Source organism: Impatiens glandulifera, chromosome 9 (genome assembly GCF_907164915.1).
Source record: "Impatiens glandulifera chromosome 9, dImpGla2.1, whole genome shotgun sequence".
Lineage (NCBI taxonomy): Eukaryota > Viridiplantae > Streptophyta > Magnoliopsida > Ericales > Balsaminaceae > Impatiens > Impatiens glandulifera.
The window spans coordinates 36,186,029-36,212,239 of NC_061870.1; the positions used below are offsets into that span (position 1 = coordinate 36,186,029).

The following is a 26,211-nucleotide window of genomic DNA, read 5'->3' on the forward strand; positions in this document are numbered from 1 at the left end:
TAGAAAGAGAAGGGATTGACTAGATTGCGTACAAGATTTCGAGACACTTTGCTAGGAATCTACACTGTGTATTGATCTCTTTGCTTTTTCTGCTGTCCAGGTTTTCTCGCTTTTCTTTTCTCTCCACGGACGTGTCTTTAATGTTTTGATATAAGATTTCAACCATTCCATGTTTCAGCTTTGTATGAATTTTGTAGATCTACATGAATTCTATACTGATATTAGGGTTTGAGGTAATTTATTTATAATATATGATTTTTGCTGTTCAGATTCGATCAAGTAGAATGATCTGTCTAGTTGATCCGATACCTGTCTGAGATTTAAAAATGTTCTTAAAAGAATATCATATATATATATGATCTTTTCTGTTCTGAATCGAGCAAGTAGAATGAATGATCTCTAGTAGATCCGATACCTGCCTAAGATTTCTGCAGAAATCTCTTTCGTTTTTGGTTCGGATGGACGAACTAAGATGTAAATTATATCATTAGCTGCATACTTTTCATTGCTCATTAATGGATCCTGTTGTTGTGCTAAGTTGTCTTTTGAGGAGGGTTTTATTTCAAGGGGAAAGTAGAGTGAATGAATTTGCTCCTGATCGATTCCATTACCTGAAATTGGTCATTTGGTTAAAACTGTAGAACGATTTATTAGTATTGAAGGGATCTAGAATTAACTGTGCCCTAATAACTGTCCAGTTGACATATTTTTGATTCAGGTGATGGAATCTGTAAGCCTAATTACTATGGTGTATATTTGATATCCTTTTATTTATGCAATAGTTAAAATATATTGACTAGCAAAAAGATTGCCTGATGATGTGTTATTTATGATGTAGGTATGTTGATTTTGTGATAGTAATCTATAATGGTAAGATGTTGCTGGAGGAGAGCAAAATGTTCTTGATAATATGCAAGTGTTTTGGTCTTTTTTGAAGTATACTCCAACTAAAGCAAGATGCTTTATCTTATTAGATGATTGCAAAATACTTTTGATAATAGCAAAATATTTTTGATAATATTTGTGTGTTATGGCCTTTTTAGAAGTATTCTAAAACTAAAGCAAAATGCTTTTTGTAATTATGTTATTAGCTAGTGTTTTATCATTTTGATAGTTTATTTCCACTAATTTGTTACACATAGCAGTTGAAAAGTATATTTACAATTTTTACTTTAATGTTGCATTCATTTCATTGTTTAAGTTATAAACGAGCTTTAAACGAGCTTTAAACGAGCTCATAAACGAGCTTTTTAAACGAGCTCTAAACGAGCTTTCTAAACGAGCTTTAAACGAGCCGAATACGAGCGGCTCGTGAGCTCAATTAAATTCATACGAGCCGAGCTCGAGCTCGATTATAAAAGCTCGAAACGAGCTCGAGCCGAGCTCGAGCCCGAATATATAACAGACGAGCCGAGCTCGAGCTTGATACTGTTCGGCTCGGCTCGGCTCGACTCATTTACATCCCTACTTTCAACTATTTTATATATATCTAATCAACAAAGTACAAAATAAGTGTTTTCAATGAAGTTTGTAGTTGTTTTTTTTTTTTTGGTCCAATCCCAACTCCGAATTTAGGTATTTCCAAACATGAATTTTTTAATTCCATGTATAGATCCTGTGAAAATTTTGGAGTATAAGAGAGATATTTTTTAGAAAATGAATTTATGATTAGAGCTGTGAGTTTCTAGTGTTGAAAGGAAATGTGTGAAGAGTTCATTATATGATATTTGGTTTTATTCCCATCAGTTCTCTCTTTACATTTTGATTAGACAACTCATATGGGTATTTATTTTATTGATTTGCATGGTAATATTGTGTTCTATCATCCATTATTAATTTGATTTGGTTATAAATAATAAACAAATAAAATAATAAGAAAAATCTTAGTGATTATAATAAGATAAATACTATTAAAGTATATATATATATATATACATATTTGATGTAAGGAAATAAATGACAAATAAATAATAATAACTATTATTTTCAAATATTTAAAATTTTAAAACAAGTATTTTATTTTGAAAAATGAAATGAATTTCGAAAAAATATTGTAATGATAAAAAAAAAAGGTGGTAAAACATAACAAGAAATGAAATTAAAAAGCTAAAAGATATTCAATTTTTTAATTATTAAATAACACAAAATAAAAAAAAGTTTCTATTGACATAAAATTAAAATGTTAGGAATTAGAATAAAAGGTAAAATCTATAGTCAAAAAGATTAAGAAGGATCTCCTCTCTCTATATATATATTTTGTTCCTCCGAATGATTATAGTACCGATTACTTCCTTGCTAGCTTAAATATTATATGATTTTTCATGATCCAAGAACTTGGATAGTCCAAAGTCTTTATAATTAGGTATAGACTTCCATTAGAAAGACATCGTCCAAATCACTTTTTTATAAGTTGTTTTTCTTTTTGCCCAACTCACTTAAGTTTTGATATTAATCGATCATTTTTTAAAAATAGTCGCAAAAATCTAACCATTTGTGGACCCAAAATTTATGAATAAAAAAAAGGATAGTACCATTCTGATACTTTTTTTCTCATGTTTTGTAAGATGTAATAAGTCTTACTCAACTGTTTTAATGGTAGTTTTATATTTTTTCTCTAAAACTAATTTAATATATTTTTTTTATGTTGGAAGTTAATCTTACATGATCATGAACTCTATTTTAATTTAAGGTATTTTAATTGAGAATTTAATTTTTACATTTGATCATAAAACCCTTATTACCACTTAATCTATTAGGTGAATAACTCATTATTATTATAATTCTCAATTAATCATAAATAATAATAAAAATATCAAAATTGTCATATAATAGAAAATTTATCCAAAAAATATTTGTTTCTCACTTAAAACAGTTTAATTGATTTCAATTCATATTTTATACTAAGTAGCAATAAAATTATTTTTAATTTGTGTGACAATTTTTTAAAGTAATTGTGACAAAAATTATATTTGTTTTAACTAACCTCATCTTATTAATTTTAGGTTAGTTTTACTAATTCTTTGGTCTCCAATTTTCCAGGCTAATTTCAAGTGTGACCATGATTTATTTTGAAGAAAAGAATGTTCAATTTTTTGTATCCTTTTATATGGGAGATACATGTTTGTGCAAACTAAGGTAAAAAAAAAGTATTCTCATTGTAACCTTTTTAGTCTTATTGAATATTCTATGAGAGCAATTTAGTAAAAAAAAGTTATTCTATGAGCACATATGCATTATATATATGACCTTTAAAAAGGGAGGGGATAACATACAAAAAGTCATGATCAAAAGGCACTTAGTTTATACTTTATTGGATTACTAATTAAATAAAACTCCATTTGCTAATAACAATAATAAAAAAAACAAAAAACAAACATAAAGCCCCTGTTCCTAGAGCCCAACCAACTATTTAGACATGTAATAAAATATATAAAATAGTCCTCAAATTTCTATAGTAATACCAAATTGCACCCCTGATCTTTTCAAATTTAAAATTCCTGTCCTGTATCTGTTGATAATGGACCAAATCATACATCTTTTAGTCTGCCGTAAATAGTGGCTAACTTCCAAATGAAGCACACGATTCAATGTTTGACAAAATAAACACTTGCGGGCCATCACTAATTATAAATAAAAAAAAATGAATTATATTATAAGATGTAATGAAATAAATCTTAGCCATTTAGTCTTCTTCTTTGTATTTATTGTCGGTTGTGTTATAGTATAATGAATATAATGCAATTTATACATACAAATTTAAATATTAAAAATAAGTTATGTTTAACCTTGATATTTAAGTTAAAATAATTTTTGTATTGATTGTTAGTAGCTTGACTTGTAAGCTAATTCAATTTAAATGTTTAGGAATAATTTGATGAACTTTAAAATTAAATTAATGAAATCAGTTATTTATTAAGAATTTGAATTAAGTATAAAATATATTTAAAATTAAACGGGCAGAATCAGAACTATTTGTCGCAGAGCAGACAGCTGAAGCGCACATTTTATCTCTCTACTCAGTTGCTTTATTTCGGCGATTCGCGCTTCGATCCATTGTTTTTGAACTTTATTTCAGGTTTGAGCTCCTTCATCATTATCTATCTTCAATCATCTGTTTCTCATTACAATTCCATGATTTCACTGGATTTTGTTTACATTTAACTGTTATTCTGGATGATTAATTTACGTTTCATGATGTTCTTCGTTGTTAATCTTCCTTTTCTAGGGGTATCGCTCAAGTCCACCTTTTCCATCTGCATTAACGAGAGTTTCTTTCACTAGAGATGGTATATTTCAAGATTTTCACTTTGCTATTTACAGCTTTTTGGATTCATGCTTGCCGCGGCTTCACTGATTCTCGTGATGGTGAGATTTCATATTCTACTAGCATCTATCGGTCTAGTTCTGTGAAATGTTGATTTTTCAATTAGCTTACGCGATTTTCAGTTTATTCTTTTGAAATATATACATGAAAGTTAAAAGAAAGATTAACTTTGTTTATCTGGTTTTTCAGTTTCTGCAATTAATAGTCTATATGCTGCACTTGGATCTCCTCCTCTTCGCGGATGGATGCCGTTTGGAGGGGATCCATGCGTAGATGTCTGGCAAGGAGTACAATGCGTCAATGCCAATATCACTGGAATGTATGGTTGCTGTTTACCTTTGCCCTTTGCACTCCATTCATGATTCAAAATTTGTAATGAACCTCCATTTCCGGTTTTACAGAGTTCTTAATGGTGCTAACTTGGGAGGCGAACTAGGTGATAATTTGCAGAACTTTACTTCTATTATACTAATGTAAGTAAGAATTGAGTTTGGATGTCAGTTATTTTAAATCATGATTTTCTGAACTCATTGTTTGAAATTCTATACATTCAATGATAGACTTGATAAAGGTGGATTCCATTTTGACACTTCTAAACTTATCGATTGATTTGTTTGTTATTGACTGATGCAGGGACTTGAGGAACAACCACATCGGAGGTAGCATTCCGTCCAATTTGCCTATTACTATCAGGAGCTTGTATGTTTTCTTTGCGTTTTAAAACGTAACTTCATTAAAGTTAGTTTTTTTTTTTAAAAAGGTGAAGTTGGATCACAATTGTTTGTATGTTCATGTGTAGTTTTCTTTCGGGCAATCAATTGAGTGGCAGCATCCCAGAAACTCTATCTATACTAGGCCAATCCACTGACTTGTAAGTTTCACAAATTTTTTCCATCAATTGTTATTGATTCTCTCATATTATCGTGGATTTCCTGGTTAAAACTCAGCTGATATTTTCACTTAGGTTGTTTGACAATAATAACTTAACTGGGGAAATACCTGATGCATTTCAACAACTGACAAGTTTGACAAATTTGTGAGAATACCATTTTTTAATCTTTTAGTTTAATCCTTTCTAATGTACATACATTAATAGTTGATTGTAAGCATTAATCATGATACAGGGATCTATCTAGTAACAAATTGAGCGGACACTTGCCCCCTTCAATGGCTAGTTTGTCATCTATTACTGCTTTGTGAGTTATCTTTCTCGGTTTTAAATATTGCTTCAATCCGGAATCTTAAGAACTGACATTTCGAGGGCTTGCAGGCATGTAGAAAACAATCAACTTATTGGCACACTTGATGTGCTGCAAGATCTTCCCCTCCAAGACCTGTAATTTTCTGTTATGACATGGAAACTTCAATTTTCATCCATTGAATAATTTGGAAGTTGCCTATTTTCTGCGTATAACCTCTTTACTCATCTTGCACCAGGGATGTTGAAAATAACCTGTTTTCTGGTCCAATTCCGGCAAAGTTGTTGAATGTACCAAATTTCAGGTGTGTTGCAAAAGGACATTTTGTCTACATATTGGACTTAAAAATTTGAATGCATGCAGCTTCTTTTTCCCTTCTCTAAAGTTAGACAATTGCAATGCAGGAAGGAAGGGAATCCCTTCAACACAACCATTATACCTTCACCTCCTTCCTTTCCTCCTTCTGTATCTCCTTTAAGAGCTCCATCGCCTGCTTCTGACGCGGGAGGAGGGCAGGAAAATGGCCCTCCCATAGATTCTACCATCATCATGACAAATTCGTCAACTGGACAAAATTTTTGGACGACCAAAATGGGCAGATTGATTATTATTGGAGGAGTCTTGACAGCTGTAGTACTCTCTGTAGGACTGTGCCTGTTTTTATGTGGATGCTTCAGAAGAAGACGGACTTCTGGTAAAATTGGGAAAAGACAGGACCCCCCAAGTGAATACTCTGATTCTGCAGAAAATCCCAAGCAAAATACTTATTTTCCAAGCTCACTTGACAATAATAAGACCGGTATATTCATGAACTCCCGTGACCTTTTTTCTGGAATTGTCTTTTGTGCAATTCCTGTTCAGAGCTCGAAAGACTAAGGGGAGGGGTGCTAGATGGAATAGGATTTGGAAATAAATATACTTGAAACTATTTGCTTTGTTAAAAAAGTATTTATTTTTAAATCTATATTTATATAATCTTGGAAGCTAAATTCTTGTGATACTTTGGACAGGTAAAAAAGCAACTGCGAGGCATGAACTGGGGGATAAACATAAACACGAGAAGGCAAGTTTAAGGTCAGATAATGATGGAACAGCTTCTATCTCAATGCGAAAGGAGGACCATGAGATAGACTTGTCCAGTGTGGATAGTGATTTTCTGCAACCACCACCACCACCTCCATTTTTTTCACTCAACAAGCCAACTGTAAATTCAAATTCAGTTAAGCCTCCACAAAATAGAGTAATGCCTAGAGCTCCAATTCCTGTGAGGATCTTTACAGTCTCATCGCTTCAACAGTACACAAACAGTTTTTCTGAAGAAAGTTTTATTGGGGAAGGCATCCTTGGTGTTGTATATAGAGCTGAACTTCCAAGTGGAGAGGTACCTTTTTTCAAAAACTTCTCATTTCTTTTTCCTTTTGAATGTGTCCCTTCATGTTCACTGGTTCTTCCCTTGTATTGATTCTCTTTTCTATCTCCCCTACAATCTGTAGCTTTTAGCAGTCAAGAAGCTGGACACAGTGATTTCCACGCCATTGAGTAGTGAAGGTTTTCTTGAGCTCGTGTCTCATTTGTCTAAGCTTCAACACCCTAATGTTGTTGAGCTTGTGGGTTACTGTTCCCAGTATGACCAGCAATTACTCGCGTACAAATACTGCCAAAACGGGACTCTTCACGAGGCTTTGCATTGGGATGTTGACGACATCCACAAGAAATTATCTTGGAAAACCAGAGTTCGGTTGACTCTTGGTGTCGCGCGAGCCTTAGAGTACGTAGAGCCGATATGTTTATAAGCTGTTCTTTCCTCTTTCAGACAATTCATTTATTCTTTTTCTTGTTGGCAATGAATCTCAAGCAGAAGCTTTTAATCATCTTGTTAATTTCCCTTTTTGTGTGAACGGGTTCTTATCTCCATCGGATTGATACTTAATTTTTCCTGCTTTTGGAAAGGTACCTGCATGAAGTTTGCCAACCACCCATTATGCATCAGAACTTGAAATCATCCAATATTCTCCTCGATGATGATCTGGCAGTACGCGTTTCAGATTGTGGATTGGCTCCTCTAATGCCATCTGAGCTGTTAAGACAGGTAATCACCCATTTTATTACAGTCCTTCACTCATCCCTGTTTTAATCTATTGTTATATACTTAAGAGTCTTGGACCCCAAGGGGTTTCCCACCATGACTTCTTCGATTCTAAGTGAAAGTTGGCCCTGACACTTCTAGTTACAGTAGGAAACCAACATGGTTTTGGGTTCTCTAATTTGGTTGTCATTGAAGTCAATCAACGCACATGATTATAATAATTTTGTCTTATCAGTTACTTGAAAATGGTTATGGCGCTCCTGAAGTGGAATCAGGAACATATACATGCCAAAGTGATGTGTATAGCTTCGGAGTTGTAATGTTAGAGCTTCTTACAGGTCGAAAATCGTACGACAGGTCTGCCAATATTAATAAATAAGCTTCTTTTATTATTATTATTAACTATAGTTGGTGGTTATATTATAATGTTTATTCTGAAAAGTTTTGTCTCCTTATAGATCAAGGCCTAGAGGAGAGCAATTTCTGGTGAGATGGGCAGTCCCTCAGCTTCACGATATTGACTCCTTGTCAAGAATGGTCGATCCTTCATTGAATGGAGCGTACCCTACAAAGTCTTTGTCACGGTTTGCTGACATAATTTTCAGTTGTATTCAGGTTAATCTCTCCTCCTCCTCTTTGGATGAAATGCGCATTGTTATATTAAGAAAATATATATAAGTGTTTGTAATTATGTTTCTAGGCTGAGCCGGAGTTCAGGCCGCCAATGTCTGAAATTGTTGAGAGCCTCTTGCACGTGATCTAAGTAGGGGGCGAACTCCAAATGGATGGAAGCTGAGGAATTATTGTATTGTAATTTATAGGTAGCTAGTACATTTTGTGCATCTGTAAAATATATTCAATCGATCTATTGTGTTTTAAGTTATAATGTGAAGATTTTAAATTGTAATATTAATGTTGAAGACAAGCAAGAACCAACCAGTGGAGGTTCTAAATTTATTAATCTTAATGCTGAAGACAACTAACCAGTGGAGGTTCTAACTTGGAAGCCTGAATTCATTATATTCAAACGCAATGTGGGGATTCGGGACTCACATGGTGATTTTGGGTTATTTTTAATATAAATATAAATTTGATTATATTGTTTCTATTGAATTATTAGATCGTTTTGATCATTTTTTTGGATATGGCATTTGTGTACAACATTACATGTAATATTATATTCATGTTTGATATGTTTATAAAATAAAATTTTAAGATAATTAATTAAAAAAAACACATGCATAATAATAATAATAATTTCAAATTAATAATATAATTTTATTTTTCATTTGAATAAATCAGATATCCATCTATATAAAATTCAGCACTATATTAGTATATTTTTTGGGTAAGCTGTTCAGGTTTAATATGACATTTTTTTTCCTTTATTTTTTACATAAATTAAATTGTTTTTATAAAAATATCAATTTACTATAACTTGATATTTTAATTAAATTAAATTAAATGTTTGATTAAATTATTAAAGGAGGTCGGTTGATTTAATAAAATTTATTTGAAAACAACTAATTCACATGAAACCAGCTCCTAGGGTTTTTTTTTTTTTTTTTTTTTTGGAGAAAGAGTTTTTTTGGGTTTTGTTTGGGTTTTATCCAAAAAAAAAAAAAAAAAACCCTTTGTTTGATAAAAAATAAGAAAAAATTGGTTTTTAAAATTTGTTGATTAATTTACCCTTTGACTTTAGAGGATATGGTGTAAGTGAGAGAATGATGGTTTAGAGAGGGAGAAAAAAATTAGAGAGTAATTTTGGTATTTAAATGATAAAATTATTTGATTTGATGATTGATAAGATGATTGGGTTTTGGGATAAAAACTGAGTTTTATCCCAAAAACCCTTTCATCAATCGAGGCCCAAGGTTATTTTACACAAAGGAACAGTTAACCTAGTTTTATCGAAAAGAATATTAATTGATTGCAGGTAATCCATCCTACCGAGACTATATTTTAAGTTAAATATAAAATTATATATAGAAAGAATAAAATTAATAAAAAAGGATTTAAGAAGGATGGCTAGAGTCCAAATTAAATATTTTAATTTATCACTTTTATTATTATTATTATTATTTTGCTCTATACCACTTATATTATTGTTGACCTAGAAAAAGATGTGAACGACGGATCCTTCTACTTGGGCAGTTGATAATTTCACATGATCAATGTGAATATGATTATGTATTATTTGATATAAAAATTTAATTATTTTATTTTAGGCTTAAAGAAACTATACTTAAATGTTCCTCGTAAAAATAACATTTCATTAATTAATTAATTACAAGCCATAATTGTTCCAAATCAGATCACGCTAATCAATGCTTGATAATTGTAATGTACTCAGTCATGTTAGATTTCGGAATTAAGTATCTTGGACTATAGTATTATTAAAAATTTATGATGATATATATACCTAGTAATTCTTTCTGTCATACTATTTTTAAAAACTCACCTATAAATGTCTTATCTAATGTCTTATCTAAGAGACTAAATATATAAAAGTCCATAAATTATCATAAATGAGTTGTTGTTGATGATATATATATATAGGGAATTAAAGTAGTTATGAACAGATCCATAATACTGACTATAAGTGGGCTTTAGGTTCAACCACTTTTAATTGATTAACATTTTGATTAATTATCTATATGCAATTCATTAAATATTTTATAGTAATAAATAATATATTTATAATTCACATTTATGGAATATTAGTGTATCAGAAATATTAATGTATTTAGGAGAGGATTAATGAGTATCTATTTTCTACATTTCTTCTCTAGTGTTCAAATAATTACAGAAGCAAACAAATTAAAATTAATTATTTCTCATTTTCTATGTGCATATTTAATTAGAAAAAATTAATATATATATATATATATATTTGTATTATTGAATCATTTAAATATCTATTAAAAAAAATTAACTCGTTTATCTAAATTATGTAGTATTAAAAATAATGACTCATTTATTTTCTCACCTATTTATTATTAGAATAACTAGCATTTAGCCCGTGCATTTGCACGAGTATAATATAAAAACCGTGAAAAAAAATTACGAATAACATTTTTTATTTTATTTTTAACCATTTTAAGTTTATGGGTGAGTCAACCCACAATCCAACACAAATATTCATTTACTCAACATCATTATATATTAGTTAGTTAAAAAGTTGAACTTATATTAATATTAAAACGTCCCGCGTTTATCAAATTTGGTGTTGAATTTAAAATATAAAGTATTTGTAGCCTAGTTGGTTAAAGAGTTGTACTTGTTTTGTTAGGTTGTAAGTTCGAAACATACCTCTAGCATTTTTAATTTTAATTTTAACCGTTTTAAATTTAAAAACGGGTCAACCCACAATCCGACCCAAGTATCCAAATTAACCACAGCTCTCGACCCGGCAATCCGGACACTTTAAAAATTAAGCATCATTATATATATATAGATTATAAGAAAGAATAATTAACGGAAAAATAAGAAAGAAAAAGTATTAGATAAATATATTTTTTTTTTCAATGTGTCACTTTATTATCTTTTCTAAATTTCTATTCTTATCATCATTACTCTTCTTATTATTATTATAATTATAGTGTTAACTTATATATATATATTAATATTTATTTTTAATACATATTTAAATAAAAAGAAATATTTGTTAATTATTTATTAAAATATTTTATAATATTAAATAAAATAATATTTAAGATTTAAATTAATTTAAATTTAAATCATTTATATATGATTAAATATTTTTAATAAGTTGATAAATTTTTGCTCATATTAAATAAAAAAATATAAATATATTAGAGGAAAAATTAATTAAGCAAGTAAATAAATGTAGTTAGGTGAGAGATATATATGTTTAATGAGTCAATTAAATATTATGTTTGAAATAATTGAAAATAAAATAACGAAGATTATATACTATATTTATTTATGTTGTTGATTGTAAAAATTATATATATATATTTAAAATATTAAAAAGCAGAAATATATAATATTTTCAAAATAGGAAGGTAATCTAATGTTTGAAAAATAAGCATATATAATGGCGATGATGTAGTGTTATTAAAATTTGCAGGCCGAATTTAACGAGATTCTGAGCTTAGAAGAAGAGAGAGAGGGTCTACAAAACTGAAGTCCTTTCTCTCGCCGTGGAACGTGGAGTTTTCGCCACATACATTCGGCTGGGGCTGTTGATTGTGACATATAAGTTGGCTCTTTCAAGTTTCAGTAATTTGTCTCATACTGATTTCCGAGCTTAGGCCTTTTTCTACAGATTGTTGAAGATTCTGCCGCAAATTTCTTGGAAATTTGATTCTCTTCGCGACTAGCTAGATAGATCGGCTGAAATAGGTACAAACAATTACTCCTTTCTTTGTGTGTTCATCTTTCATTGATACTCATGCAAAAGCCTTTTTATGTATTAGAGAGGTTTTGTTCTTCGAATATAGTTTCAGTAATAATAATCTGTGATAGTTTCGTAACAATTGCTGTTAGGTTCTGTATTTATTTTCTTCATTGCGATGCAGATTGTTATGAGAATACGGAGACACTAGACATTTTGGCATATGAAGCTTCTTAAGTCATGGATATGGATGGTGAGGAATCTTTTCTATTGAATTTCATTTATTGTTGTTAGAATCAGCCGAAATTTGTTTGGATTCAATTGAAGATAGATGTATCTGAATGCAGGGGATACAAGGAAGGATGATGAAACAGCTTCCATTTATGGTGATAATTTGTATGGTTATGTTGCTCGTTGTATATAGGACAACCAATTATCAATATCAACAGGCAGAGGTGTGCTTTAAATTATGATGTCCAGTGTTTATGCCATAAAATTTGTAATCAGCTTGAGGTAGCCTTTTTAACTTAGAAGGTTTTGCTATAAAACGCATACATGATACCCTCGAAGGATTCCAATTCTTTGATTTCATATGATATTTTTATCTAGCTGTTTGTCTCAAGAAGGATATTTGTCAATTGAGATTTCAGATAAGAGTAGTGTTCGGACTTATGCTTAGTGTGCCAATATCTAATATTCCAATGAGATCAATTACAGTTCTATTTCTTAAACACTTTTTTTGGTCCTTCTCATGGGTATCTATTAATTTTTACCTTCTGTTTACCAGATTGAGTCAAGGCTGTACCCGTTCTACTCATTTAAAGTAAGAAATCGTTTTGTAGCCTTTTCCTCTAACTGCCTTACCATGGTCAATTCTGCGATCTCTTGGAATTGAACCTTTCCTGAATAATTTTGTCTAGGATTTTGGTGTGGATTCTAAACGCTTAAATGGCTTACCACGCGGAATCATACAAGCTAGGTCTGATTTAGAGCTGAAACCTCTGTGGTCACCTAGAAGTTCCAGGGAAAAGGTGAATTAGTTATTTTGTCCCCTTTTTGCCATTTCTATCTGCACTTGTAGAACAGTAATAAACTTGTGGTTTTGATAAAAAAAAATGTAGGTTGATGAATCCAGGTCTCACAACTTGTTGGCTATGCCAGTTGGTGTAAAACAAAAGAGGAATGTCAATATTGTTGCGCAGAAGGTATAATTATGTAATATGAGCAGCAATTACATTTATATAATTCAATAGCATTCAAAGTATTATGATAGTCATCAACTAATCCTGGTGAAAATACAGTTTCTTGCAGAGAACTTTACCATTATGTTATTTCATTACGATGGTCGTGTGAATGAATGGAGTGATCTTCCGTGGAGTAGGGAGGCCATACATATAGCAGTAAATAACCAGACAAAATGGTGAGTGTTAACATTTCCCTCGAAAAATATCTTCCCAAAATGACCAAATCATCAACCCATAAAGGGAGGGACTTGTAATAAATGCTGTATGATCTCTGTCGTGTATCATTGTAAAACTGTGTTTTCATACCTCTTTAGGTAAGTGTTACATAATAAATGGAGTAAAGGTGCTTACTTCTTTTCAGTGACACAATCTGCAATATTGAAAAATGGAAACTTCGATATGTAGTTAAGTTCTATTTTGTGTCTACGAATAATCCATGCAAATTTACATAGTTGACCTCATGCTTGCAGGTGGTTTGCTAAACGCTTTCTACATCCTTCTGTTGTTTCGGTTTATGATTACATATTTCTCTGGGATGAAGATTTAGGAGTGGAGAAGTTTCATCCTGGAAGGTACTTTGCCTTGGTCGTATTCGGTTTTCATGTTTGAAGTTGAATAGTAGCAATTCATTTGCATCTTATTCCTAGCATAGGACAATCAAAAGCTCTCCTTACTCTTCCTTCATCCACATTTTTCTGTCCTTAGAAGGCTGATCAAATGTATAACCAAAATTGTCCAGATTTATATTACAAAATATGTTTAGATCAATTCACGAGTTTTATTCATTGATTCCTACAGCATATATATGGTCCCTATCCTTTTTTCATTTTTGACAGGTTATGGTTTTCTGTAATTTTCTCAGGTACTTGAAAATTGTAAAATCAGAAGGGCTTGAAATATCTCAGCCAGCATTAGACCCATCAAATTCAACTGATATACATCATAAAATTACAATCAGGAGGAAGAAAAATAAATTTCACAGGTCCATAATGTGGAAATTCTTGTATTTTAACTAATCTCCTTATCAAGGATCCTGTAATAATGCCAGCTTGTTATACTCCATGCAGAAGAGTGTGGGAAGCCAGGGGCGGTACAAATTGTTCAGAAGCTAGTGAGGGGCCACCATGCACCGGGTAAGTTATATATTATACTTCTGCTTCAATTCTCTTTATGTGGTTGTATTAGTTCCTTTTTGCTCCATATCTTGCGAAGATGAAGGCCCACATACTAATTGTTCCTTGAGCTACCTTATAAAGGGAGGACATATTTACCACTTTTTCTTCTTTTCCAATTTATTGGAGAATCTCATTTTCTTTATTCCTTGTCTTATTAACAAAGGTATTAGAAACATGGTGCTACGCTCTAGTAAATGCTTTTCTTCTGGTAAATGACTTGGAAAATGTCTAATAAGAAAAAAAAAACAAAGGGAATTGTTTAATGCCAGATGACATTGGTGTTTCAGGTTTTAGACATAGATAAACATCTAAACTGTTTGATGCCATGTGTGAGTTTATTATATGTTTTGAAGTTGATTTTCACAAATGTAGCTCCATTATCCCACAGATTCGTTGAAGGAATGGCTCCAGTGTTTTCAAAATCTGCTTGGCAGTGTGCTTGGCATCTGATACAGGTGAATCTTTTCATACTTTCTCCCAAACCTCCACATACTTGAGCAAAATCTTTGTGAATATGTTGAAACATGGCTTCCATAAATCATACTAAAACTTAATAGCTGCCTAAATGTTAGCATTTTGATATTTGAGTACACTTGTTTAAAGAACTTTAACTAGTCAGAAAGTACAAGAAAGATGATACATGACTGTAGTAAATATACTATGATTCTTATGAAGAAGTACTTATCATGACAATCTTATAGGGGTTAGGGATGATGTAAATCTGTACAACTTTACTAGACATCTGTTCTTTGTATTTGGTAGAAGCATGTAAAAAGTTCTGTTTGGAGAGTATCGTCCTCCCAAAAATTAGTTATCTATATGACCAGGAATTTGATTTATATGAAACTAACTGTCCAGTAATGTTATTTATCTATATAATTTTCAGAATGATCTAGTTCATGGTTGGGGGATGGACATGAAACTTGGATATTGTGCACAGGTGATGTTTTTCTCTAGTTCTTCTTATCTTTTGGGAGTGAAATGAATAATTTTTTTTTTCTAATATTCTGAATTGGAATCTTTTTGGCAGGGGGATCGAACTAAAAAAGTTGGCATAGTAGATAGTGAATATGTTATTCATCTGGGCATTCCAACTTTGGGTGGTTTGTCTAGTACTAGTAAAAAGGTCAGTATTATTTAGACCATTATTTTTAAGAGGAGCATGTTTTTCTTCAGCTTCTAATATTACATTTATTTATTCCCTTCAAAGCAGAATACAAATACAAACTCTAATGAATCAACTAAGGTACAGTTTTTTCACCTATCTTTCTTCTCCATATATAAATAATAGTGATGACTTTTAAAGTAATTTGTTTTGTTCCAATTTACATTTTCAGAGACGAGCAGTTAACGGTCGAGCTGAGGTGAGAAACTGTACAGAGTTATTTTCTTTTACATTATATTATTGTAACTTTACTAAAATGGTGATTCATTCTGAATAGGTAAGGAGACAATCAACAATAGAGCTACAGATGTTCAAGAAGCGATGGGAACGAGCGGCGGAGGAGGACAAGAGCTGGGTTGATCCTTTTAGTAAACGTAAACGTAAACGGAGGAGGCGAAGTGGTTCTCTCAAACTTACCGAGAAATTGTAAATCTTTTTGTTAATTTTATTTATTAATTTTAGGTTAGATTTATCGTGAATTAAAATGAAAGGAAAGGAAAGGTTAGGATAGTTGATTTTAGCGTAGTAGAGGACAATTCAATGGTTATAAAACATGGAATGGAAGTTTCTCAATGACCATGGCCTACAAGTATTGTTTGATCACTTTGAATATTCATTTTGAATTCTTCATTATACTTATTTGATTATTCACTTATTTGAATATACATTTCAAGATTTAAATATTAAAAATGCTTTCGGTCACAAGATTATATTAAAAATTGTCATCGTAAAACGCAGGAGATCTTTCCGCGTTTTAGTTGAATTCATTGTGACATTGTTTATTCAGTAAGAAAGCAGCTTAAGTATGAGCATAAATAAGAAAGAAAAACAAAACTAATTTAGGAAAGTTTGACATTTTTAAGGCTTCCGGCCGAACCAAGACCAGTCCCCTGTCTCTTTCTCTTTCTCTCTCTAAAATTGCTTGTTTAAGGCGGGCAGTCAGTCAAGTCTATCTTGGGGTCTTCAATTCCTTTTACCGGGGGGAGCTTTTCCTCTTTCATATATATATTCACATCTTCAATTTCTTTGAATCTCCTTCTTTGTGTACTACACGGTCATTCATCTATGGCTGGTCGCTATGATCGAAATCCGTTCGAGGAAGAAGACGTTAATCCATTTTCTGTAAGCTTCTGTGCTAACTAGCCTTCTCTCTCTCTCTCTGCATATGTGTGTATTAGAATATGAACTCGAGTAGCTGCTCCTGAGTATTGTTTTACTATTATGTGTAACTAAAACGTTAGCGGTGAAAAGTTCAATTTGAAGATAATTCAGATCCTTGTAATTCAGATTTCTAGGGTTACTGATCTGCTGAATCGATGATTCCTATTTGTATGATGATATTTAATGTTTCTATTTTGAAAATGAGTTCATCTCTCTATTATGATGTTTGAGTAGTCTGATTTCTGTGGATGGTAAGTTATCAGTTAGGTAACAACTTTAATTATTTAGCTGTTTAGTATGATATGATCAGAAATGTTTATAGTCCTCAATTACTTTAGTTTAGTTCAGTTCCAGATTTGGTTTATGATTAAACAACCTCAAAACATCAATTAGCAAAGGAAACACATTATTGTTCAAATTCAGATAAGGTTCTTCATCGTTTTTTAACATGATTTCACCGGGACTTATTAACTGTATATCTTAACAGCAAGAAGCATCCGGTAAGGCAAAAGGATCAAAAGCAACAGGGCAGTCTAATTTCAGTGGAGGTGCATTTTATACAACAGTAAGTTGACTTGCTGAACCGATTTTCCTTTCTGTCTCTGCTCATGCTTAATTGTTAATCATGTCAATATTTTGTCATAGACCTTCTGTTTTTCAAGGATGAAACATGTCGATGTTGGTTTATATTTAATAGCTTATATTTGCTATATGCATGTTTTATCACGCTAGGTTATAATTGCTTTACCAGTGTTACTTTTTTAATATATACATGTATACTCTGATTTTCTAAGTGTACAGTTTCACATATCTTTGTGAACTTTACCAATATAGTAATTATCTAATTAGATTTAATGCCATGTGCGCGAGTAATGATGGTAGACAGTTGATTTAATGCTGTATGCATGAATAACTTACCGGTGATTATGAATGCTAGTTCATTTGCTCTTTTGCTGATTGATTTACATAATGAATGTCCAGAATACGGCCACAAACTCAAGGCTTTCCCCTCTTCCTCCTGAACCTGTGGACTTCAACTATGATCGTAATGCTACAGTTGATATTCCTCTTGGCGCATCTACAGTATGTGCTTTATTATTCATGAAGAGATTAAGCAACTTTTATGAACTTATGCTTCTTTAAATTTTTTTTTCTTTTTGTTAGTAGTAAAAATTTCTTAATTTTCAGGATCTGAAAAAGAAAGAGAGGGAACTACAAGCCAAAGATACAGAACTAAGGAAGAGAGAACAGGTATTCTCTTTGAAATTATGATTGATTAATGATTGACTGAATTATTCCTGATTTTTGTAATTTTTTTCCTTAATGCACATTTTCTCTGTAATTGGAGATGCATCGTGTTTTGCTTCATGCACTTGATACAAATTGATTAGATGCTCACTTGGCTGCAATTCTTTATCATATGTATACATGTCAATGGAAATGTTAGCAAACCACGAGTCATTGAAAAAACTAATGCCTATAAATTCTATTTTTATTATCAATTCAATGATATCCTTAATTTTTATCATTTGATAACTTTATTTTTTTGGGAAAACGACAAACTTTATTTCATTAAAAAACCCCAAAGGGAAAAAATCAACATGAGTTTGAAATTAAGGCAAAACAAACCTTTGCCTTAATAAAAGTGGAAACATGACAACAAATGAATACAAACACATCGGATTACAAATTAACACTTAAGTTATTCTGCCCAGTGCTCTAAATAACTTTTTTTTATGATGTTTCATTTTTTTACTTCAAATTTAAACTATCACAGATATCTATAATAACTGTTTTTAAATTTAAATTAAAGCACTCACATAAAAGTGTATATAGATGCACCAGTCTTTTTATCAATTGTTTCCTCCATCATCAACGTGTAGGGTTCTATCCTCTTCTGCCTTCTAGTATTGTCTATTAGTGACTGCTGATCTATTTCATTGGATGCTAATGTGACACATATCATCTTTTTCCCCATACATCTATTCATTGTCTTCTGCCTATTTTATTTAATTACGCAGGAATTGAAGCGGAGAGAGGACGCTGCTGCGAGAGGTAAATAGGAATTGCTTAACAAGACATTTACTATCTTCTTATTTACCATTCTTTAATTGGACACTTGTTCTGACCCGCCTTAAATTATTGAACTTTCTTGTGGTTGATGTCGATTATTTATTTACTCCAACATTTACTTTGCAGCTGGCATTGTTATAGAGGAGAAAAATTGGCCGCCATTTTTCCCAATCATACACCATGATATTGCAAATGAAATACCAATCCATCTACAGAGGTTGTGTTATATTGCTTTTACGACACTGCTGGGTAGGTTGCCTTCTGCTGGTGAAACTGGAATTATATACTCTTAATTGTGAATTTGTTCTAGATATAGAATCTCGTGTTTTTTTTTATGATCTAGTCAATTTTTTAAAATTGCACTAAATCATTGTATGCAAGCCCCCTCTTTCTTTTTATACAACCTACAATTGATAGGCATTTTGTTGGCTGTGTTTTGAGAAAATTAATGTCTGGTAAATATTCTTAATAATGGTCTCTGAATGATGAATGGATTTTAAATATTCTTTCTGCTACATATATATATATTAGAGTAGTTAAAAAAGAGCATCTTGAGGTAGTACAACAAAGTGGTGAAGATAGGGTGGGCTTATTTTCTAACGCACTTTCATTCCATGTTGTTCATCATGAAGAGTGTAGAGTTTATTTGGTTCAAATTATTGATGATCTGACTAATTTATATTAGTTCTTATCACTCTGTTGATTGTACAGGACTGGTCTTATGTCTCTTCTGGAATGTAATAGCTGTGACTGTTGCATGGATTAAAATTGACGGTTAGTAAAAATAATATTGTGGTAGTTTATATACTTATAAATTACAAAATTTCCCAGCTCCTCGGCTTGGTTGGAAAATTGATTTCCTTATCTTTGTTTTGCAGGTGTAAAGATCTGGTTTCTTGCTGTTATATACTTCATATCAGGAGTTCCATTAGCCTACGTTCTGTGGTATCGGCCACTATACCGTGCTTTTAGGTAATAAAAAACATCACCTTCTAACTGAATATAAATTGCAAAAAATTTGGATGACATGCTCAATATAACAAAAGCTATTTGTGAAAATATTTATGGTTGTAAAGACAAGCATGATAGGAGTGTTTATACTTTTTTCATTAACTGTTTGTTTCCATGGGGGATGGGTTGGTTCTTGAGGAAACTGTATCTTAAATGAATTTCTTTCAGCAAAAGTGAATATCTTGTACGATTCCGGTTCAATTTCTTGTCATGGGTTCTGTTTTCATTTGTTAAGTTAGTTTGTAGTAACATTGCATATCGTATTACAGGAATGAAAGTGCCCTGAGGTTCGGGTGGTTTTTCCTCATTTATATGGTAAGCATCACTTCGCTCTACATGTTGATTATACAGTTAGGTGCTCTCTCTAGTATAAATAATACAGTTTTATGGTTTATTGATCCTGGCTACAGATTCATATTATTTTCTGCATATTCGCTGCGATTGCACCTCCGATATTTTTCAGAGGAAAATCGCTTACGTAAGTCCTTGCAGATCTTGATTTCTTATTCTTGGTCTTAGTCTCCTAGATTGATTTTGATTTGTTATTTTTTTTATCCGGGAACAGTGGTATTCTGCCTGCTGTGGATGTGATAAGTAAAAATGCTTTGGTTGGGGTAAGCTCCTTACTTATTTAGAAGAAAGCATTAGGAGAGACTAGACTTGTGCTAAAATAAACTGTTGTTGGCCCATGAATTCTTCAGATATTTTACTTCATTGGGTTCGGGTTGTTTTGTCTTGAAGCGGTTCTGAGTGTCTATGTTATCCAGGTACAACATTTTTATATGCATATATCTATCTATGTTCATGAATGATGATACAATTTTCTAATAAAATTTTTTGTGGATTATTATAATACAGCAAGTATACACGTACTTCAGAGGAAGTGGGAAAGCTGCGGAATTGAAACGAGAGGCTGCAAGGGGAGCACTAAGAGCTGCAGTATGATCAGGTACTGTGTTGTATCTGATGATATTGATGTAGATTTGTATTTTGGTTTATTCGTGTTTTCAGTCAGTGAATGAAACATTATTAAATGCTAAGAACCACGTATTGTAGATAAGTAGAATGAGTTTGTGATATAACTGATAGTCAATCTCCTATTTGTCTGTATATTAGTTGTTTCTATGAGATAATATTATTTGAGTGTTATTAATATGTCAAACTTGAAATCTAGAATGCAAATGGTCCCTCTAAATGTCCTGTTGATGGGTGTGTTTTCCAGCTCTAGTCCTCCCTCCTTAATGGATGGGTGTCCCTACAAAATAACAAGGGATTTTAATGAAGAAGAAGTACTGTCCCAGTGCCCTAAATATTTCCTTTCTTTTCCAATAGACAGGTAGTCGAAGTAGTAAGTAAGGTTGGTTGGATGCATTTATTGATGCAATATGGCATGGTTTGGTTTGGTTTGGTTTGGGTCTATACAAAAATTCAACCATATTTAATTCTATCCATATTTCATCAATTACATAATTAATTAAAATATTAAAATAGTCCTACATCAACATATTTTGATTAAATAAATTCTAATCGATAGGCCAAAGGTAATTCTCACTTTATTGGATTTTATTTATTTTAGTTTTTTAACTAAGGTATTATAAATAAATATACCGTATATACCTCCATATTGGCTTATATAATACTTTACAAATTTGCATTTTTCATGCATTTTTTTTAAAGTGTCATTTCCTTAGTAAATAATGTTTCTTTACAAAACTTCAATTCAACTCCCACTGGGAAAAACGCGTCAATGCTTGGATATTATATATATTATATATAAATATCGGGTATGATTTGTTGACTTTATTCTTATGATAGGTATATATATATATTATTTATTGAGAAACGATTGAAGATTGTGGGAATTAAAGATAATGGCCCGTTTGATTGAAATAATAAAATTAAGTTTTTTTTTCCAATGAGATGAATTACGTCATTTCTTCACTTGTTTCTTCTTTTAAATTCTCCCACTATCATTCCTCTACATAATTTATATGCCCAACTCTATAATAATATTTTCTCCTTTAAATTATTTTTTTATTCCATTTTGATTAAGCCGTGCTTGTTAGTAGGACTAAGGAGAATCTAGAAATTTGGCTTGTTAGCATGGATAATTTATAACCTAATGGTTTAAAATATAAATTTAGAATTTTTATTTAGTTATAATTAAAATTATTTTTTATCACTTTTTAAAACTAGACATAAGTAAAAAATTAATAATATTTTTTTTACTAATAATACAAAAAAAAAAAAAAAAAAAAAAATTCTACCGGGTACCTGGAGCCCAGTAAGTTGTAATTATTTAAATAGGTTAATTGTTAGTGATTTTGTTAAGAGATTTTTTTTAAAAAATTAAAAAATATTAATATATAATGATAAAATATATATATATATATATATATATATATATATATATATATATAATATTTAATAAATAAATCGAGTGAGATAATTAATGATCTTGTAAAACATTGTGACCATGCATGAGTTATCATCTTACCATAGAAATTTAGTCAAAGATGAAAATTTGATATTTATTATAATTTTTTTTGTTTTTAAAAAATATTCTTGTATATTAAAAATAAAAAAAATTTGTTTAAACAACAAATAAGTAATAAAAAAATTATAATTAATAAGTTATCGAACTCGTAAATTCTCAAAAAAAATAATTAACTCCCCGACAGAATCTACTAATTTTTCTAAACGAATCTCAGAAAACATAATAATAATATTATCAATGATACGCATCGGACGACTACAATCATTGAAAGTTTGACGATTTCTCTCCAACCAGATAGTCTACAAAAAAATAATTGGGATGGTAACCTAAATATGTAGGTCTATCATATCAACCGCATCAATCCAAACTTTCCAGCAACTAACTAAAGACTCGGGTATCACTCAATGAATTCCAATAATACTCCATAAATTACTTCAAATACTAGTCATCCCTCAACAATGCAAAAAGTGAGTTGCCGATTCAACATCTTCTAGACACATAGTCATAATACAACATTTTCATTCACATACCATATGTGTGAATTTCACTATGAATAACGCTTCATCCAAAGAACGAGATATTGAATGAAATCTTTGACTCTCAAAGTTTTTTCCAATAAAAATTATATGGAATCATCTTAGCGAACAATTTATAGCCATCTCTCACATGGAAACTATTCATATCTTGTCAACCCATAATGTCATGTTCAGACGGTGGCACTTGTTTATGTTCTACCAAAAATAACTATATTATGGGACGAAGTTTCCATGATGTTTAATCTTCTTCTATATCTAATTCGGCTAGCGAAACCACTAGACCATGGATCAAATATGTCCTTAACTATGTCATTTCTACATATAGCAATGTAAGAAAGTTAATGATACGTCGTAACTAGACTTTTGACACTACACCAAATTTCGTCCCAAAATCTAATCGAAGAACCATCCCCCACAATGAACCTAAACTGCTCACGACAACTTTTTCACATAGGATAAATTTCCCTCCAAATGTTACACCTCGCTGGATAATTATACATTTTGGTGAACCAACCAGACCAATCATTATTATACTTAGAGTTGATTATCGATCACAAAGACTATTCGACTCCATTGCAAATTTACTACACAATGTTGATAGAATAACTTTATTAAAAGAAATAAGATCTCGAATATCTAGATCTCCTTGATCTTTAAAACATTTAACCATATCCCAACTAACTAGATAACAAAACGATGAGTTAGAAGATTCCCATACAAATTTATATTATTCTCTCCATTTTCACTATCACACTCTTAAGGAGCATGAATAACGAAATCATGTATATGGACATATATGACAACACACTCTTAATGAGGATAAGCGAACCTTTTCAAAGTTATTTTACTTTTCCATCTAAAAAATTTACATTTCATTTTAGTGATAATCGGGTCACAAGAGACCTTGGATCGTAATTTAGCACCTAATGACATACCAAAATATGTTGACGGAAGATCACAAATTCTGAACCCCAACATATTTGTCAACTTTATCATTATTCTATTCGAAACAGAAATTGAAAAAGAGATGTTTGACTTATGATTAACTCGAAGACCGGAACATGCACCGAATAACCATAAAATATCTCGAAGGTGTTTAAAATTCATATAAGTAGCATGAATCATGTAGAGCGTGTAATCAACGAAAAGCAAATGTGATATGGCAAATGGATATCTTTTTGACCCACAACTCATGCCACGGATGAGTCCTAAATTTTATGCGAAAACCATCATTTTTTAGAGAGTTTCCATAACAAAGACGAATAAAAATGAGAGAGTGGATCACCTTGTATGATCCCTCTAAAACTCTCGAAAAATCATTGAGAACTTTCATTAATAATGATAGAAAACTTAACCGTCGAGAGGCAAAAATTAATTCAACCAATTCATTTCGCACTCATTCCTATTTTGTCCATTAGATCAAATAAAAACCCCAATTGACACGGTCATAAGCTTTTTTGATGTCTAACTTGACAAAAGTACATATTTTACCTCTTGAATTAGTTGTTAATACGGCATCATAAATTTCACGACATTTGATGAACGTCATTTGATTACTAGATATGACCATCTCTAACACCCTCTATAATTTATTGATCAAATATTTTGCGACAATCTTATAAAATGACGAAACGAGACTGATAGGCCTAAAATTTTTCACATAAATCGTTTTTAGAGTTTTACGAATGAGACATATCAAAGTAGAGTTTTAACTTTTATCAAAAAGATGAAAAACGATAAAAATAATCAATTGCTTCCATAATTTCAGTTATAAGGAAATGTCACGCCTTCTTAAAAAAATAAAAGTAAACTCATCGCATCCTGGCGTTTTATCACTTCCACACTTCGTAATGGTCTCCTCAACCTATTCCAACGTAAACAAGCCTCCAACATATTTTTAACGTAAATAAGCCTCCAACATATTTTTTGCGTTGTACTAAATGAATCAAAAGTTATATCATTCAATTTAGGTCTGACCATAAATGATTTTTTAAATAGACCTTATAGAATTTGACAATACTTTTAGAAATTTCAGTTCACTATAATAAACTTTCTCTTCGATCGAGATAAAATTTATCACATTATTTTTGTTTGCGCATTAGAATTCCTATAGAAAAACTTAATGTTTCTATCTGTTTCTATCTCGACTATTGATTGATTTTAGCACAAAATAAAACATGTCTCATAAATCAACTTTTGAAAAACTTAGGGAGTTAATATGATTGATACAATATTTAAAATATAGTTAAATTTAAAAAATAATAATAAAGAAGCTAGCAATAACATTAACAAAGTCATTTATTAATAGTAGTTTATTATTATTAAAATATATCTTCCACAATCTAAGGCATAGACATAATACAAATGGCAGGCAAAGAAAACGGTGAAAAAGCAACAACTGATCATGAAGATACATGATATTCATCACTCATCACTACTGCCCACCAAATTTCAACAACAAAAAAAAAAAACACGCACACACATAGACAGAGCATTGATCTCCTAGAACCAAAAGTACACAAGAAATCAAGGATCACCATACATCACTAATCATTATACATATATTATATATAGTTAGATAACTTAACAATAGGCAGTACAAGTTTTTTTGCAATCGATGGTGCAACCGCCTCCGCCACCGCCGGACCCATAATTCTTGCCGGAACGACTGTAAGAGTAGAAACACTTAGCCGGACACGTCAGCTTCTTCTTATAGCAAGGCCCTTTCTCCTTACATTCGACAGTCGATCTCACAGTCCCGCCTTTCGAATACCCTCCCCCAGGTCCTCCATACCCGGCTCCATATCCCCCACCACCCCCACCACCGTTTCCCCACCCGCTCCCGAATCCGGGTATGTTGTACCCATTTCCTGGTCCGAAGAACCCACCACCGACACCTCCGCCGCCGCCGCCGTTTCCCTTGCTGTTTTGATTAGCCTTTGCTTTGGACTGGGCTTCCACCGAGTTATAACCAGATGGGTCGGATCGGGTTGCAGTTGCAGAGACAGTGGCAATCAAATAGGTTACGAGTAAAATGGAAAAGGGTTTCATTGTTGTGTCGACTGACTGAGTCTAAGAGAGAGAGAGAAATATGAGGCGTGAATGATGTGAAGTAAAAAAGCTATCATGCATTTATGTAGTGGGAAGAGAACGGTGAAGATGATGGCATTTAAGATTTAGGAGAGAGAAAAAAAAAATGGATAGAAGTTGGAAGTACTATACTATAGTCGGTTTGGTGCAATTAATTGCACATGTTATTGGAAATATTAATATCTCTTTACTTTACTTTCTATTAGTTAACTTTCAATTTTTATTAAACACTTCATAATAGAACACAATGATTTATTTATTTTTATAAAACTCTCTAATCATTTCTTATT

The 26,211-nt window shown here is 31.5% G+C and overlaps 4 protein-coding genes across 5 annotated transcripts; 3 read left to right on the forward strand and 1 right to left on the reverse strand.

Annotated features, from left to right (window-relative positions):
* Positions 1–3,981: 3,981 nt before the first annotated feature.
* LOC124914146 (protein STRUBBELIG-RECEPTOR FAMILY 3-like) lies at positions 3,982–8,702 on the forward strand. Its single transcript, XM_047454635.1, has 17 exons — positions 3,982–4,075; positions 4,226–4,365; positions 4,514–4,643; positions 4,726–4,797; positions 4,958–5,023; positions 5,124–5,195; positions 5,289–5,360; positions 5,449–5,520; positions 5,595–5,660; positions 5,762–5,827; positions 5,928–6,322; positions 6,534–6,904; positions 7,017–7,291; positions 7,474–7,612; positions 7,845–7,966; positions 8,068–8,224; positions 8,310–8,702. The coding sequence occupies exons 2-17, from the start codon at positions 4,284–4,286 to the stop codon at positions 8,370–8,372; spliced, it is 2,220 nt and encodes a 739-aa protein (XP_047310591.1). The 5' UTR covers positions 3,982–4,075; positions 4,226–4,283; the 3' UTR covers positions 8,373–8,702.
* Positions 8,703–11,709: 3,007 nt separating this feature from the next.
* Positions 11,710–16,142, forward strand: LOC124914829. Of its 2 annotated transcripts, XM_047455441.1 has the most exons (16): positions 11,710–11,977; positions 12,154–12,222; positions 12,317–12,424; positions 12,757–12,792; positions 12,890–13,000; positions 13,091–13,174; positions 13,271–13,389; positions 13,684–13,785; positions 14,076–14,195; positions 14,281–14,346; positions 14,777–14,843; positions 15,275–15,328; positions 15,419–15,514; positions 15,602–15,634; positions 15,726–15,752; positions 15,831–16,142. In XM_047455441.1, exons 2-16 carry the CDS (start codon positions 12,193–12,195, stop codon positions 15,981–15,983), a joined length of 1,206 nt encoding a protein of 401 aa, XP_047311397.1. In that variant the 5' UTR covers positions 11,710–11,977; positions 12,154–12,192; the 3' UTR covers positions 15,984–16,142. The 2 variants fall into 2 exon arrangements, with proteins under 2 accessions (XP_047311397.1, XP_047311398.1); XM_047455442.1 differs by lacking the exon at positions 11,710–11,977 and having other exon boundaries at positions 12,163–12,222; positions 12,301–12,424.
* Positions 16,143–16,417: 275 nt separating this feature from the next.
* Positions 16,418–20,974, forward strand: LOC124914830 (secretory carrier-associated membrane protein 2-like). Its single transcript, XM_047455443.1, has 13 exons — positions 16,418–16,675; positions 17,202–17,279; positions 17,696–17,797; positions 17,903–17,965; positions 18,736–18,769; positions 18,914–19,036; positions 19,499–19,561; positions 19,666–19,759; positions 20,068–20,113; positions 20,209–20,276; positions 20,364–20,412; positions 20,500–20,565; positions 20,657–20,974. Exons 1-13 carry the CDS (start codon positions 16,619–16,621, stop codon positions 20,741–20,743), a joined length of 930 nt encoding a protein of 309 aa, XP_047311399.1. The 5' UTR covers positions 16,418–16,618; the 3' UTR covers positions 20,744–20,974.
* Positions 20,975–25,129: 4,155 nt separating this feature from the next.
* On the reverse strand, positions 25,130–25,963 carry LOC124915103 (glycine-rich protein 2-like). The gene has a single exon (XM_047455761.1). The coding sequence runs from the start codon at positions 25,880–25,882 to the stop codon at positions 25,415–25,417; it is 468 nt and encodes a 155-aa protein (XP_047311717.1). The 5' UTR covers positions 25,883–25,963; the 3' UTR covers positions 25,130–25,414.
* Between the last annotated feature and the right edge of the window lie 248 nt (positions 25,964–26,211).